General features: G+C 38.5%; 1 protein-coding gene across 2 annotated transcripts in view; it reads right to left on the reverse strand.

The window, feature by feature from the left end:
* Positions 1–14,018, reverse strand: part of LOC136037873 (probable ATP-dependent RNA helicase DHX34) — a 291,716-nt gene that overhangs the window by 109,000 nt on the left and 168,698 nt on the right. For both annotated transcript variants that reach the window (XM_065720723.1, XM_065720724.1), the window contains exon 10: positions 6,119–6,333. In XM_065720723.1, coding sequence (XP_065576795.1) covers positions 6,119–6,333 — 215 coding nt within the window. The remainder of the gene's footprint in view (positions 1–6,118; positions 6,334–14,018) is intronic.

A 14,018-nucleotide genomic window follows, 5' to 3' on the forward strand; every position in this document is an offset into this window, starting at 1 on the left:
TATCCTTTGAACTAAAAAGGCAGGCCAGAATAGTAAAACAAAGATGATGTCCAAGTGAGTTTAAAAAGCGCAATTGAGTTTTATGCTTTAAACTAAAATCAGTGGCCAGAATAGTAAAACAAGTAGACTGTCACATTAAGCGCGAACAAGAGCTAAGAGCTCATATGACACTTGTGACGAGGCAAGAAGAGCTAAGAGCCAAGAGATCATATGGTATGAGCTGTAACAAAATTCTAAGAATCAACAGATTGATTTAAAAGGAAAAGCAGAGGCTTAATGCCGGTATGCCGGTCAGGATTTAAAATAAGAGCTCTGAGTCACGATGTCCTTATAAATATCAAAATGCATTAAGATCCGATCACCCACTCGTAAGTTATAAATATCTAACTTCTTCTGATTTTTCCTCTCCCTTTAGCCCCCCAGATGGTCGAATCTGGGAAAACGACTTTATCAAGTCAATTTGTGCAGCTCCCTGACACGCCTACCAATTTTCATCGTCCTAGCACGTCCAGAAGCACTAAACTCGCCACATCACTGAACCCCTCCCCCCAACTCTCCCAAAGAGAGCGAATCAAATACGGTTACGTCAATCACGTATTAAGGACATTTGCTTATTCTATCCACCAAGCTTTATCCCGATTCCTCCACTCCAAGTGTTTCCCAAGATCCCCCCTTCCAAATCCCCCCAAGGTCAAAAGATCAGGTCGGGATTTGAAATAAGAGCTCTGAGACATGAATTCCTTCTAAATATCAGATTTCATTAAGATACGATCACCTATTCGTAAGATAAAAATACCCCAATTTTCACGTTTTCCAAGAATTCCGGTTTCCCCCTCCAATTCCCCCCAATGTCACATGATCTGGTCGGAATTTAAAATTAGAGCTTTAAGCACAGATCATTCTAAATATCAAACTTCATTAAGATGGGGTCACCCTTTCGTAAGTTACAAATACCTCAATTTTCAAAATTACTCCCCCCCCCAACTCCACTAAAGAGAGTAGATCCGGTCCGGTTATGTCAGTCATGTATCTTAGACAGGTTTTTATTCTTCCCATCCAGTTTCATCCTGATTTCTCCGCTTTAAGTATTTTCTAAGATTTCCGGTCCCCCCCAAACTGCCCCCCCCCCAATGACGCTGAATCCAGTTGAGATTTAAAAGAGATCTGAGTTACGAGATCCTTATAAATATGAAGTTTCATGAAGATCCGATCACTCCTTCGTAAGTTAAAAATACATCATTGTATTTTGAATGAGTGTACAAATATTTCGACTTTTTAGTGCATATTTTCATCAACACTCGGCAGATAACGTCATCATCGTGCCAAAATTATATCAAGTTTCATCAGCTTGGCATTAATGCTAACTTAAAAGTCCTCAAAATCCTTTTTGCTGACGCTCGCCATCGTTAAATAAATCAATAATTACGATCTAGTTAGAATTAAATAAAAAAAACTAGTTTTTTTAACTGAAAGTAAGGATCGACATTAAAGCTTAAAACGAACAGAAATTACTCCGTATGTGATATGGGTTGTCCCCTCCGCAATTCCTCGCTCTTTACATTAAACTTTTTAATTGTTTTAAAACGTAGAATTGTGGCAAAGAGTCAAACTTTGCAAAGAGTCAAAGAAAACACTATTAGTGTTTTCCAAGTTTTAGGTTTCACCCCAATTTCCCCCCCCCCAATATCACCAGACCTTGTCGGGATTTAAAATAAGAGATAGTAGACACAATATCCTTCTAAATATCAAATTTCATTGAGATCCGATCATCCGGTAGTTGGGGGGGGGGGGGTTAATTCTGAAAAATTAGAAAAAATGAGGTATTTTTAACTTACGAACGGGTGATCGGATCTCAAAGAAATTTGATATTTAGAAGGATATCATGTCTCAGAGCTCTTATTTTAAACCCCGAACAGATCTGGTGACATTGGGGGGGGGGGGAGAGTTGGGAGGGGGAAACCTAAAACTTGGAAAACACTTAGAGTGGAGGGATCGGGATGAAACTTGTTGGGAAAAATAAGCAAAAGTCCTAGATACATGATCGACATAACCGGAACGGATCCGCTCTCTTTGGGGTAGTTGGGGGAGGGGAATTCTTAAAAATAAGAAAAAATGAGGTATTTTTAACTTACGAACGGGTGATCGGATCTTAATGAAATTTGATATTTAGAAGGATATCGTGTCTTAAAGCTCTTATTTTAAATCCTGACTGGATCTGGTGACATTGGGGGGAGTTTGGGGTGGGGAATCTGAAATCATGGAAAACGCTTAGATTGGAGGGATCGGGATTAAACTTGGTGGGAAAAATAAGCAGAAGTCTTAGAAACGTGATTTACATAATTGGAACGGATCCGCTATATTGGGGGGGGGGGTAATTCTGAAAAATTAGAAAAAATGACGTATTTTTAACTTACGAAGGAGTCATCGGATCTTCATGAAACTTCATACTTAGAAGGACCTCGTGACTCAGATCTCTTATTTTAAATCTCAACTGGATCCAGCGTAATTGGGGGGGGGGACAGTTGAGAGGAACCGGAAATCTTAGAAAAAACTTAAAGCGGTGAGATCAGGATGAAACTGGATGGGAAGAATAAAAACCTGTCTAAGACACGTGACTGACATAATCGGACCGGATCTGCTCTCTTTGGTGGAGTTGGGGGGGGGGGGTAATTTTGAAAATTGAGGTATTTGTAACTTATGAAAGGGTGACCAGATCTTAATGAAATTTGATATTTAGAAGGATCTTGCGCTTTAAAGCTCTAATTTTAAATTCCGACCAGATCCTGTGACATTGGTGGGAGTTGGAGGGGGAAACCGGAATTCTTGGAAAACATGAAAATTGGAGTATTTTTATTTTACGAATAGGTGATCGGATCTTAATGAAATTTGATATTTAGAAGGGATGCATGTCTCAGAGCTCTTATTTCAAATCCCGACCAGATCTTTTGACATGGGGGGAGTTGGAGGGGAAATCTTGGAAAACACTTGGAGTGGAGGAACCGGGATGAAGCTTGGTGGATATAATAAGCAAACGTTCTTGATACATGATTGACGGAATCGTAGTGCATTCGCTCTCTTTGGGGGAGTTCGGGGGAGAGGTACAGTGATTTGGCGAGTTTGGTGCTTCTGGACGTGCTAGGACGATGAAAATTGGTAGGCGTGTCAGGGAGCTGCACAAATTGACTTGATAAAGTCGTTTTCCCAGATTCGACCATCTGGGGGGCTAAAGGGACAGGAAAAATTTGAAAAAATTAGGTATTTATAACATACGAGTGGGTGATCGGATCTTAATGAATTTTGATATTTAGAAGGACATCGTGACTGAGAGCTCTTATTTTAAATCCTGACCGGCATTAAGCCTCTTATTTTCCTTTTAAATAAATCTATTGATTCATAGAATTCTGCTAAAGCTCATACCACATGATCTCTTGGCCCTTAGCTTTTCTTGCCTCGTCACAAGTGCCATATGAGCTCTTAGCTCTTGTTTTTTACTAGAACCAATGCATTTATCCGCTCGGCAGTTTTTTCTACTTTTTCCGCTATTTAATTATTTTTTAGCCTATCAAGTTCTTTATTCAGTCTTCTTCGCATTGCAGCAGAAACTTTTCTTGCAGGATACGCTCTTGGAATAGATCCTTCTTTGAGATAAATCTTACACTCCCTCTATTTTTTGAGAGATTCGATTCTGATCTTATTCAAATCCAAGAAAATGAATAGAATGTTTCTCAAAAATTCTAAAGAAAAATCTTTCTTTTTGAGAGAAAAATTCTTTCAAAAAATGAACTTTTTGAGTGATTCTATTTCGATTCTATTCAAGTCCAAGAAAATGAATAGAACCATTACCACTATGGAAAGTTGGCGTTCTTGGTCTATATTTCAATAACTACATGGTAAAATAAAGGTTCCCATGTTTGAGATTGCTGATCCACAATAACTAGTTAGTTTTGTTTTGTAGGTAGTATTGCTGGTTTTGGAGTTAGTAGACTAGACTAATCCTGTAGAATGGTGTTCGATTGAGCTCCAATATCAGTCTTAAAGCTGATTGAACTCTGATTGTTAATCGGTAATGGAACAAGAGCCTCAACCTTTTTTCTATCTTCTTGGACAGTATAAAGCATAATCTCGTCTTCTTCAACTCTGTCTGATGTTTTACTCAATTCAGTGTTCCCAATGGCATGCATTCTTTTACTTCAACAGACTTTTGTGAAGTGATTGAGTTTTTTACACATTAAGCATACTCTCCCTTTTGCGGGGCTGGTATGGCTTGGCCCATAAATTCTATCATAAAATTAACATTCATTCCCTTTTTGTCTCGATCTTGAGTCTCCTGGTTTTTGGTGCTCGCTCTCTGTAGTTTGTGTCAACTTCTTATTTGATGGGAGAGAGATGATATTCATTTTCAAATGTTTTTGACGGTAGGCTGTTTCCTTCTGCTAGTAGTTTCTCGTATTCTGAAAATCCGAATAACACAAACAATTTTATCTCTAGTCGTCTTCTTAGGATTATGGTATTCATTTATATGGTATAGGATAATGGTAATCATACATTGTATGATACTTAATTCAATAAGCTGATCATTAACTGTCATTAGCTGACAAACTGATATACTGTCATTTGCTTCATAAGCTAAAAAAAGGTATTTGATTCTGTTGGCAGAATTCCAATCTTAATGATCTAAAAATATAAATAATTAGATCCGATCAATTTAAGCATTCCTATCAGGTTTGCCACTATTGTCAATTCTGAAAGTGCTATAATTTCCCAACTTTGCATGCGACACAGCAATTTTCGGTGATCAGGGTCAAAAGAATTCACTGTAACAGAGCTTATTAGAACACTTTCCTGCTAATTTAGTATCATTTTAGCAACCCTGAAACACGTACAGTGCTACACATAATAAAATAGTGCTAAAAATTACACTTTCGTGCAACGTGTGGCAACCCTGACCCCCATGCATGAAAACACATCTCTAAAATCTAAGGAATTTTATAGTTTATAACATAGCTTCCTGTAATAATCATACTTTTACGTAAGTCAGTCTGAGTTTAACAGGTCTTGTCCACTAAATACCAAAGTAAAATTATATTTTTGATGCAAACAGACGAATTAAAAAAAAAATATCCTAGAATGAAAAGTTGTTCCATAAAAATTATCAGAGTCGTTTTTCCGCTTAAAAAAATAAGCAGCGCAAGGCGGCCTGAGGTTAACACAGCAGCACAGAGCTGTGTTTCTTGGTTAGTCATTGGGCTGTCAAACCATTCTCTAATACAATTGTAAAAACCGCCAAAGATACTATATAATACAGCCTATCGGCACACAGCCTTGACTGTGTGAACTCCAATTTGATTGAGAACCGCGTGTATTTTAAGCTGTCAACTACGGGACTGTCACGCTACCCTCCACTACACTTATGAATATGTTGAGATTTAATTTTCACTAGAACGCCGTTTTCATCGAGAACCGCGTGTATTTTGCCTTGTCAACCAATGCATTGTCAGGTTACTGTCCAATAGCCTACAGTAATAAAATGTCAAGACTTAGTTTGAAATACAACTTATTGTCTTGACCTTGTAATGTCTATTTTACTGAGAACCACACGTATTTAGCGTTGTCAACCACAGCTCTGTCACCCTATTTTGAAACATACTTATAAAATGTCAAGATCTAATTTGTAAAATACAACTTACCATCTTGACCTTATGAACACGATTTTCACTCAGAACAGCATATATTTTACCCTGTAAACCAGTCCGTTGTCACATTACTGTTCAATAGCCAACACTTATAAAATATCAACATTTAATTTACATAAGAAAGAACAGCTTTTTGACTTTGTCAGCCCCGTTTTTACCGAGAACTGCTTGTATTTTGCCCTATCAACCTTTGCACTGTCAAACTGTTCTCCAACTACATTTGTAAAAATGTCAAGTTTCAGTTTGCATAAATAAAGTTACTGCCTTTTCATCTTTATTTTGTCAATATTGTATTTTTAGGAACCATATCTATTTTCTACAAACTCATGCTATACCACTTCTCACTCACTTTTATACCAAACTCACTCTACATATTATACTCCCTTACTATACTTCACTTCTATATAAAAAAAAGCCTACTTTACCTTTTTTTTAAGGTACTTGAGAGATTCATCAATGGCATTGTGAGGAGGCGCTTCAATAAATGGAAATTTCCGAACATCTTTTAATCCCATGGAGATCATCTGCAATATCATTGAATCTAATGGTACCCTTTGGATATCAGGTTTTGTATACGTTTCAAATTCGTTAAACTCCTTTTCCGAATAAAGTCGATAAGCAATTCCTGGACCAGTTCGACCTAGAACATGAGCTTCATAATTAAAAATATGAATATCATAGGTGAGAGGAGGGGGGTGAGAGTGGTACTGGGGCTCCTTCTTTGCTTTCTGAGTAAAAACTATCTAAATAAATTACATCTTTTACGGTTATGTCCCTACGGTGAACCAGATCGTCTCTATTCACACGCCACTTCAGATATCCCACGCTCAGGGCTGCAGTGGCAAAGGAACCCTCCGGGTATTACCCAACGGTGTTCTTATATTCAACAAGCTGGCTCAGACCTTTGGGCCGTTTGTTCCAAAATGTGCCCTCGTAGAAGATATCTCAATTATTTAGGGGTAATTCAAGCAGTATCCTGCTATGATATTATTATGATATTATGTTTACAATTGCTTGGATAACATTAAATAATCAGTCACCAGACTTCTGCATGATCTCATAAGTGGGATCAACAATTAAAATATACTTCGACCAACTGGAAGTCACAAAATCTAGATGAAGAGTGGTCAAAGTTTGAAGAGCCAGGCTAAGGTTTCTTGGTCCTCTATCTGGTAAAACAGAGAAGATCGATTGTACAAACCTGCTGATCTAGGATAGGTCAAAAAGGAAGAGACATTTTTAAAATCTTAGATATCAAAGAGGAAAATAAGAATAAAATTGACCCATACCTTTTGAAGCTTCGACAGTATGTAGCTCCAAATAAGAACGAAGTGTTTGCTCGATATATTTTTCAAAGACGTGACCAGCATGAAGGAGAAACACTCGAGAAATATATTATTGAGTTGAAGTTGCTAATTGAGCCTTGTGAATACCATAATCCTAAGAAGATGACTAGAGATGAAATTATTTTTGGTATTAGGATTCTCAGAATACCAGAAACTACTAGCAGAAAGAAACAGCCTACCGTCAAAAACATTCGAAAATGAATATCATCCCTCTCCCATCAAACAAGAAGTTGACATAAACTACAGAGAGCAGCAAAAACCAAGAGACTCAAGATTGAGACGGAAAGGGAATGAATGTCACTTTTGTGATAGAACTTATGGGCCAAGCCATACCTGTCCCGCAAAAGGGAGAGTATGCTTAAAGTGTAAAAAACTGAATCACTTCGCAAAAGTCTGTTGAAGTAAAACACTGCATGCCATTGGGAACACTGAATTAAGTAAAACATCAGACAGAGTTGAAGAAGACGAGATTCTGCTTTATACCGTCCAACAAGATAGAAAAATGGTTGAGGCTCTTTTTTCATTACCGATCAACAATCAGAGTTCAATCAGCATTAAGATTAATATTACAGCTCAATCGAACAACATTCCACAAGATTAGTTTAGTCTACTAACTCCAAAACCAGCAATGCTACCTACAAAACAAAAACTCACTAGCTACTGTGGGTCAGTAATCTCAAACATTGGAACCTGCGTTTTACCATGTAGTTATGGAAATATAGAACAAAAATGCCAACTCTCCATAGTGGTGATGATTCTATTCATTTTCTTGGACTTGAATAGAATCATTCAAAAAATAGAGGGAGTGTAAGATTTATCTCAAAGAATGATCTTTTCCAACAGCAAAAGTTCCTGTTCCTGCTGCAATGCGAAGAAGACTGAATAAAGAACTTGATAGGCTAAAAAATATTTAAATAATTGAAAAAGTAGAAAAAACTGACGAGCGGATGAATGCAATGGTTCTACTAAAAGATAATATTGAACCAGTGATCTTACGCTCTTATTGCTAAAGCTATCAGCAAAGCTATCAAGCGCTCTTATTAGTCTGTTCCAACCTTTAAAGATGCAATTGTGGATCTAAGTCGTGCTAGGTACTTCTAAATGCTACCTCAGACCCTCTCTGAAAATGCGTCAGATCTTACCGCATTTACCACAATTTACGTAAGACATTAATCTGTTGTAGCACAGTGGATTGATTCTCTGCTTGGCAATACGGGGCCCAGGGCTCGATCCCCGCCGCAGCAAGGTTGGGCGACAAGCTTGCTACTTCTTCCTGTAAAAACACCCAGCAACTGAAACGTCGATTCGACGTCCTATGCGCCAGCAATGGCTCTGGAGGGTCTTTATCCTTTATCCTTTTTACGTAAGACATCGCTGGAAGCGGTATCTGTTTAGCTTGACATCTGCACAGGTTCCAGTGAAAGATGGAAGGAACCTTGAAGGGGTGGAAGGTGCTAAATACTTGTAGACAACCTTCTTATCTATGGAACCACCCCAGAAGAACATGACAGATAGCTTCGAGTGGTGCTAGAAAGAGCAAAAGCAAAGGCTGTGAAGTTTAACAGAGCAAAATGCAACTTTTTGTTCAATCAGCCCACTATTTTGGCCATATTATTAGCAGTGCATACATAAAACCTGACCCTGACAACTTGTGAGCAATCAATGAGATACCTATACCAAAATCCAAGGAGGAGCTTCAAACTTTCTTAAGTATGCTGAATTTTCTCTCGACACATGTACCAAACTTTGCAAATCAAAGTTGAGCACTGAGAGGTCTGCTCACGAGAACCGAGTTTGATTGAAAGTACTTTCACGCCATCACTTTCACATATCGCTAATTATCTACCCGAAGCATGTCAAAGAATCTACAGCCATGAATTTGGCTATCACTGATATTTCCAACCAGACTCTCGAGATGGAGGTTGATGCCTCAAAACAAGAACTGGGAGCCCAAATATCTACAAACGGAAACGTTTTCGCGTAAGCATCAAGATCATTGAGCAAGTCAAAGCAGAATTATCAACTCGAAAAAGAACTGTTTGCTATCGTCTATGGGTCCAGGCATTCTCAACATTACGGCTAAGGAACAAGAGTACAGGTCATCACAGTTCATCGACCCCTCGAAACGATTCTCACAAAACCTCTTCACACAGCTTCATCAATAATTCTACCCATGATGATATATATCAAGCCGTAAAACCTTATTTTTAAATATAGGCCGGTAAAAAAATTATCGGTCGTAGATGCACAATCATGACGTTATCTGCCGAATGTTGATGAAAATATACGCGAAAAAGTCGAAATATTTGTACACTCATTCTTTAAAGCTCTACCTGCTACAAAAACTAACTAGAAGAAATCAAGCAAAATATTACCATAAATCACGAACTGAAAGCGCTGAAAAAAATATTCAAGAAGGTTGAACAAGTAACAGAAAATCATGCTGAAACACAATTGTGCAATGCTAGAAAATTCGTTAGGACCTTTTAATGCATTACGGTTCAATCTTTAAAGGTTCCAGAATTTGTTATTCCCGCCATTTTTCGAAAACGATTCTCGCAAACCGTCTTCATACAGCTTCATCAAGAATTCTACCCCTGATAATATATATCAAGCCGCAAAACCTAATTTTTAAATATAGGCCGGTAAAAAATTGCCGGTCGTAGATGCACAATCATGACTTTATCTGCCGAATGTTGAGGAAAATATGAGCGAAAAAGTCGAAATATTTGTATACTCATTCGTTAAAGCTCTATTTGCTACAACAACAAAGTAGAAGAAATCAAGCAAAATATTGCCAAAAATCATGGATTGAAAGCGCTGAAAAAAACATATTCAAGAAGGTTGGACAAGAAACAGAAAATCATGCTTAAGCACAATAGTGAATTGCTGGAAAATTCGTTAGGACCTTTTAATCCATTACGGTTCAATAAGGTTCCAGAATTGTTATTCCCGCCATTTTACGATAGAGTATTTTAACGGGTTTACAACCACTGTGACACAGGCCTAAGCCGCAAAGGTGGTGGTGTTGGACTGTATTTTCGTAACGACCTCCTGTCCAAATTGCTAAGAGCCCCCAGTGACTCTTGCCATTAAGTAGTATGGGCTGAATTTAAGCCTTTCCAACTGCCAAAGAAGTTTTCGTGCCTGACAAATGCATCTGTCTATTATCCTGAAGGTGCCAAAAACAGAAGGGAGCTTGTGATTTACTTGCAATCCTGCCTTGATAAGTTTTGACGTGCATGTGCGGCTCCTGCCTTTATTTTTGGAGGGGACTTCAACCGAACCAACAAACAGCGGCTATTCAATTCGCTTGATCTTATCCAAGTATTGAAAATTCCCACCCACCAAAGTGGCAGTACCTTCGACCTGATATTTATCAATGTCAGTGAACTTTACCGTCCTCTCCTTTCCATGGGCCTATCCCCTCTCAATTGCAAACCGCCGATCATTTTGTAATCCTGTTACATGCGAAGAACAAAATGCCAAAATTGAAAAGAAGCAAAGTGACAGCTCGTCCATTGAACCGGGACTCTATGTGTGCCTTTGGTCAGTGGATTGGTAATTACACATTCGAAGAAATATGCTCAATCACCGACTTGAACCTTAAGGTTGAAACATTAACTCCCTGCAACTCGAAAAGTTCCATGAATTTGTTTTCTGACTAAACTAGTGCGAGTTTTTGAATTTGACAACCCGTGGATCAAAAAAGAGCTAAAGCGATTGTTCAGACTTAGGTGCCAACTACATAGTTCAGGGTGTATTTCAGCTGCGAAAAAGTTACGGAACCGTATTTTCAGTGTCAGAAGACATGCTATAAAGAAGTATGTTATTGAGAAAATTGCCCCCCTGCTTGATAGTGATTCGCCTAAGTAGCATTCAGCAGTCATAAAGATGACCGAAAAAATCTGTCAATCCTTTCTTTATCGAAATCTGTACCACGTATCAATCATTGAGTGAAGTTGAGTTGAATATTCTGATAGAAGTGTGCAAATGCAATCAAATCAAGCAAGTTTCTGAGTACGAAGTTTACTGGGAGATACATAAACTGCAAAATAACGGTGCTTCCTATCCTGGCGAGCAGCCAATAAAACTTTTCCATGAATGCGCTATATTTCTTGCGAAACCTCTAACTTCGGTGATTAATCAGTGCTTTAATGACCAGTCGTTCCCCCACCCTCGGAAACAAGCTTATGTATGTGTCGGTCCAAAGTCAAAGCATCATAATAGCCTTGATCAGTCAATACCCACTGCAATCATGCCTAACCTTGCTAAAGTCACCGAGTCCTTTATTTACCGTGAAATTATGACGCAAGTCGAAGATTCCTCCAACCCACACCAATATGATTGTTTAACGGGGTTTAGCACCACAGTGTGTTTAGTCAGGCTTTATCACCTGATCATCCAATGGCTCAAATCCGGAAACGCTTTTGTTGATTTGCTACTCACTGATTACAGAAAAGCAAATGGGCGTGCGTCAACATATCTTACTGCTTGCTACTGATTTCCTGCGTTCCCTGTACCAGCGAGTATACGCCCTCTTTCCCGATGATCTTGACTCCGACTGGGAAGACATTACATTTAGAGCTCTTCAAGGCACCAAATTACCCTCTATACTTTCCCTTAAGATAATTAATTATGTTACGGATAACGTGGATCACCGATTCAAATACGTGGACGATCTATCTGCGCTTCTTAAGTTGCGCTTCTAAGTCAACAAAAGCAAAACCTAAATCGTAAGATTTAATCCACTGAAACGAGATCTAGTTTGCCCAGCTCCCTAGTTTCCACTTGTATCGTCAGCTACAGCCCTGGGAGTTCATTTCAGTGCCGATTGCTCATTTAGTGTTCATATTCAAGGGCTAGTCCTGAAATACAACTGTGCACTAAGTTCTTGGATTTTCAATGCGCCGCTTGAGTTTCCCACTAAATTAGCTGCAAACGGCATATCTGACATACATACGTCCCATATTAGAATGTGGAGGTCCCGTTTGGGTGGGTCAGAATCATAATATTTAATATCTAAGTCACGATGAGGAAGGAGTCCAAAAAAAGAGCCGTTAAAAAAGAATTTTTTTTTAGATTATAAGTCTGCTTTTGAATCTTTAAAGATTGAAACTCTTATAGACCGCGTGTTTCAGTTGATAATGTGTTTCGGGCAATTTCTCCTTGCTATCCCTAAGCATCATTTTCTACCCCCTGCTACCAACTCGGTAGTTAATACCAGAAAGAAGAACAAATTAGTGCCAGTGCCTTGCAGAACTAATCGATTTAACAATTCATTCGTGCCGTTTTTTACCAGTGCCTAGAATAAATGCCTTAGGACTAGATTTGTAAATGACAGCGAAATTTAGTTTGTGATTTTTATGTACGACTATGAAAGCTGTCTTAAAATAAATGATTTCTGCTATGATATGATTTCTGCTCAGCTATGATATGCTTGGCTATCGAATGGCTAGTGAATTGGCTAATGAATGCTAATCAATTGGCTATTGAATGGCTATGCTTGGATGGCTAGCTATTGAATACTAGTCAATTGGTTATGGAATGGCTATGCTATTGAATGGCTAGTGAATTGGCTATTGAGTGCTAGTAAATTGGCTATTGAATGGCTATGCTTGGCCTAGTGAATTTGTTATTGCTTTGCTTATTATCTGCTTAAGTTTGTTCGTTAGCTTTGATTCCATATTTATTGACTATGTTATGTTTACAGGTGCCTTGGGTCATATTAAACGATTAAATTCACCAGAGTTCTACTACTCCTACGCCAAACGTCTTTAACAGCTCTCTAAAACCTATAACTAGGCGAGAATGGCAAATTAGTACATTTTTAAAAGGTAAGACGATTTACTATTCTAATCAAGAGTCCAGACAGAAACTGCTCCAAACTTGAAAATATAAGGTCAACTCCAAAGCTAGCCTCGGCGCAGAAGTTTATCTCTTTTCAGAGTTTTGATTAATGGCAACAGATGAGAATCAACTACCCTTCGAAACGATTCCTTATTTATAGATTATATTGTGCTTACTGTGCCTTGGATCGTATTAATCGATTAAATTCAACATAGTTCTACTACTCCTACGCCGAACGTCTTTTACAACTCTCTAAAGCCTAGAGCCAGGCGAGAATGACAAATTATGGCATTTTTAAAAGGTAAGACGACTTATTATTCCAATCAAAAGTCCAGACAGAAACTGATACAAACTCGTTTTTTCCATCTATTTTCGTCTCCTCGATGAGTCACTACCAGTCTGTATTTTCAGATGCTAGCGAATTAGCGAATTCTTCAAAGACGTCTCATAATATCTTAGCCAAAATAAAATGTTAAAAGGACAAAAAGATACTTAATGAATAGCTAGAGCAAGGGTTGAAGCAAAAATTTTAAAGATGGAAGGATATTAAATTTACGTAAAGTACATTCATTTGATAGATAGGGCCAGGGGCCCCGACAACGAAAATCACTTTTAAAATCGGCAGATGTAATAATTCTCTTATCACCATATGTTTTGGTACAGTGTCTTATGACTTCTTGACTCCCTTCATTACCGGGTATAACCGACTTGTTTAAACGCATTTTTTTTTGTCTCAAAACTGCCGATAGATGACTGGTCAAAACTTGACCAGCTTGACCTAATGCTCTTGCTCGGCAGGATTACCCGTGTAAACGAAGCTGGTTCTCCTTTGAGGTAGTACTGCAGCAGAGACGTTCGTTTATTACTTCAGGCAATCTGGTATTAGGCCGCAATTGAGGATGTTGACAGGCATTTTCTGAGAAGCTGAAATCGTGGTGATCCTTGGCAAGAAGCATGGTAGGATGGCACCTTAAAGATCAGCAAAGGAGATTCGTGATAGATTCGGAAAGGAGATTCGTGATATCTAGGAGTCTCTCCCTCATGAATGTTCAATATGTGGTGCACTATGCATTGTCTTGTCTTCAGGATCAGGGACGTATACAGCAGGAAGGATCTGGAGAATCCCCCC

The sequence above is a fragment of the Artemia franciscana genome, chromosome 17, assembly GCF_032884065.1.
Source record: "Artemia franciscana chromosome 17, ASM3288406v1, whole genome shotgun sequence".
NCBI lineage: Eukaryota > Metazoa > Arthropoda > Branchiopoda > Anostraca > Artemiidae > Artemia > Artemia franciscana.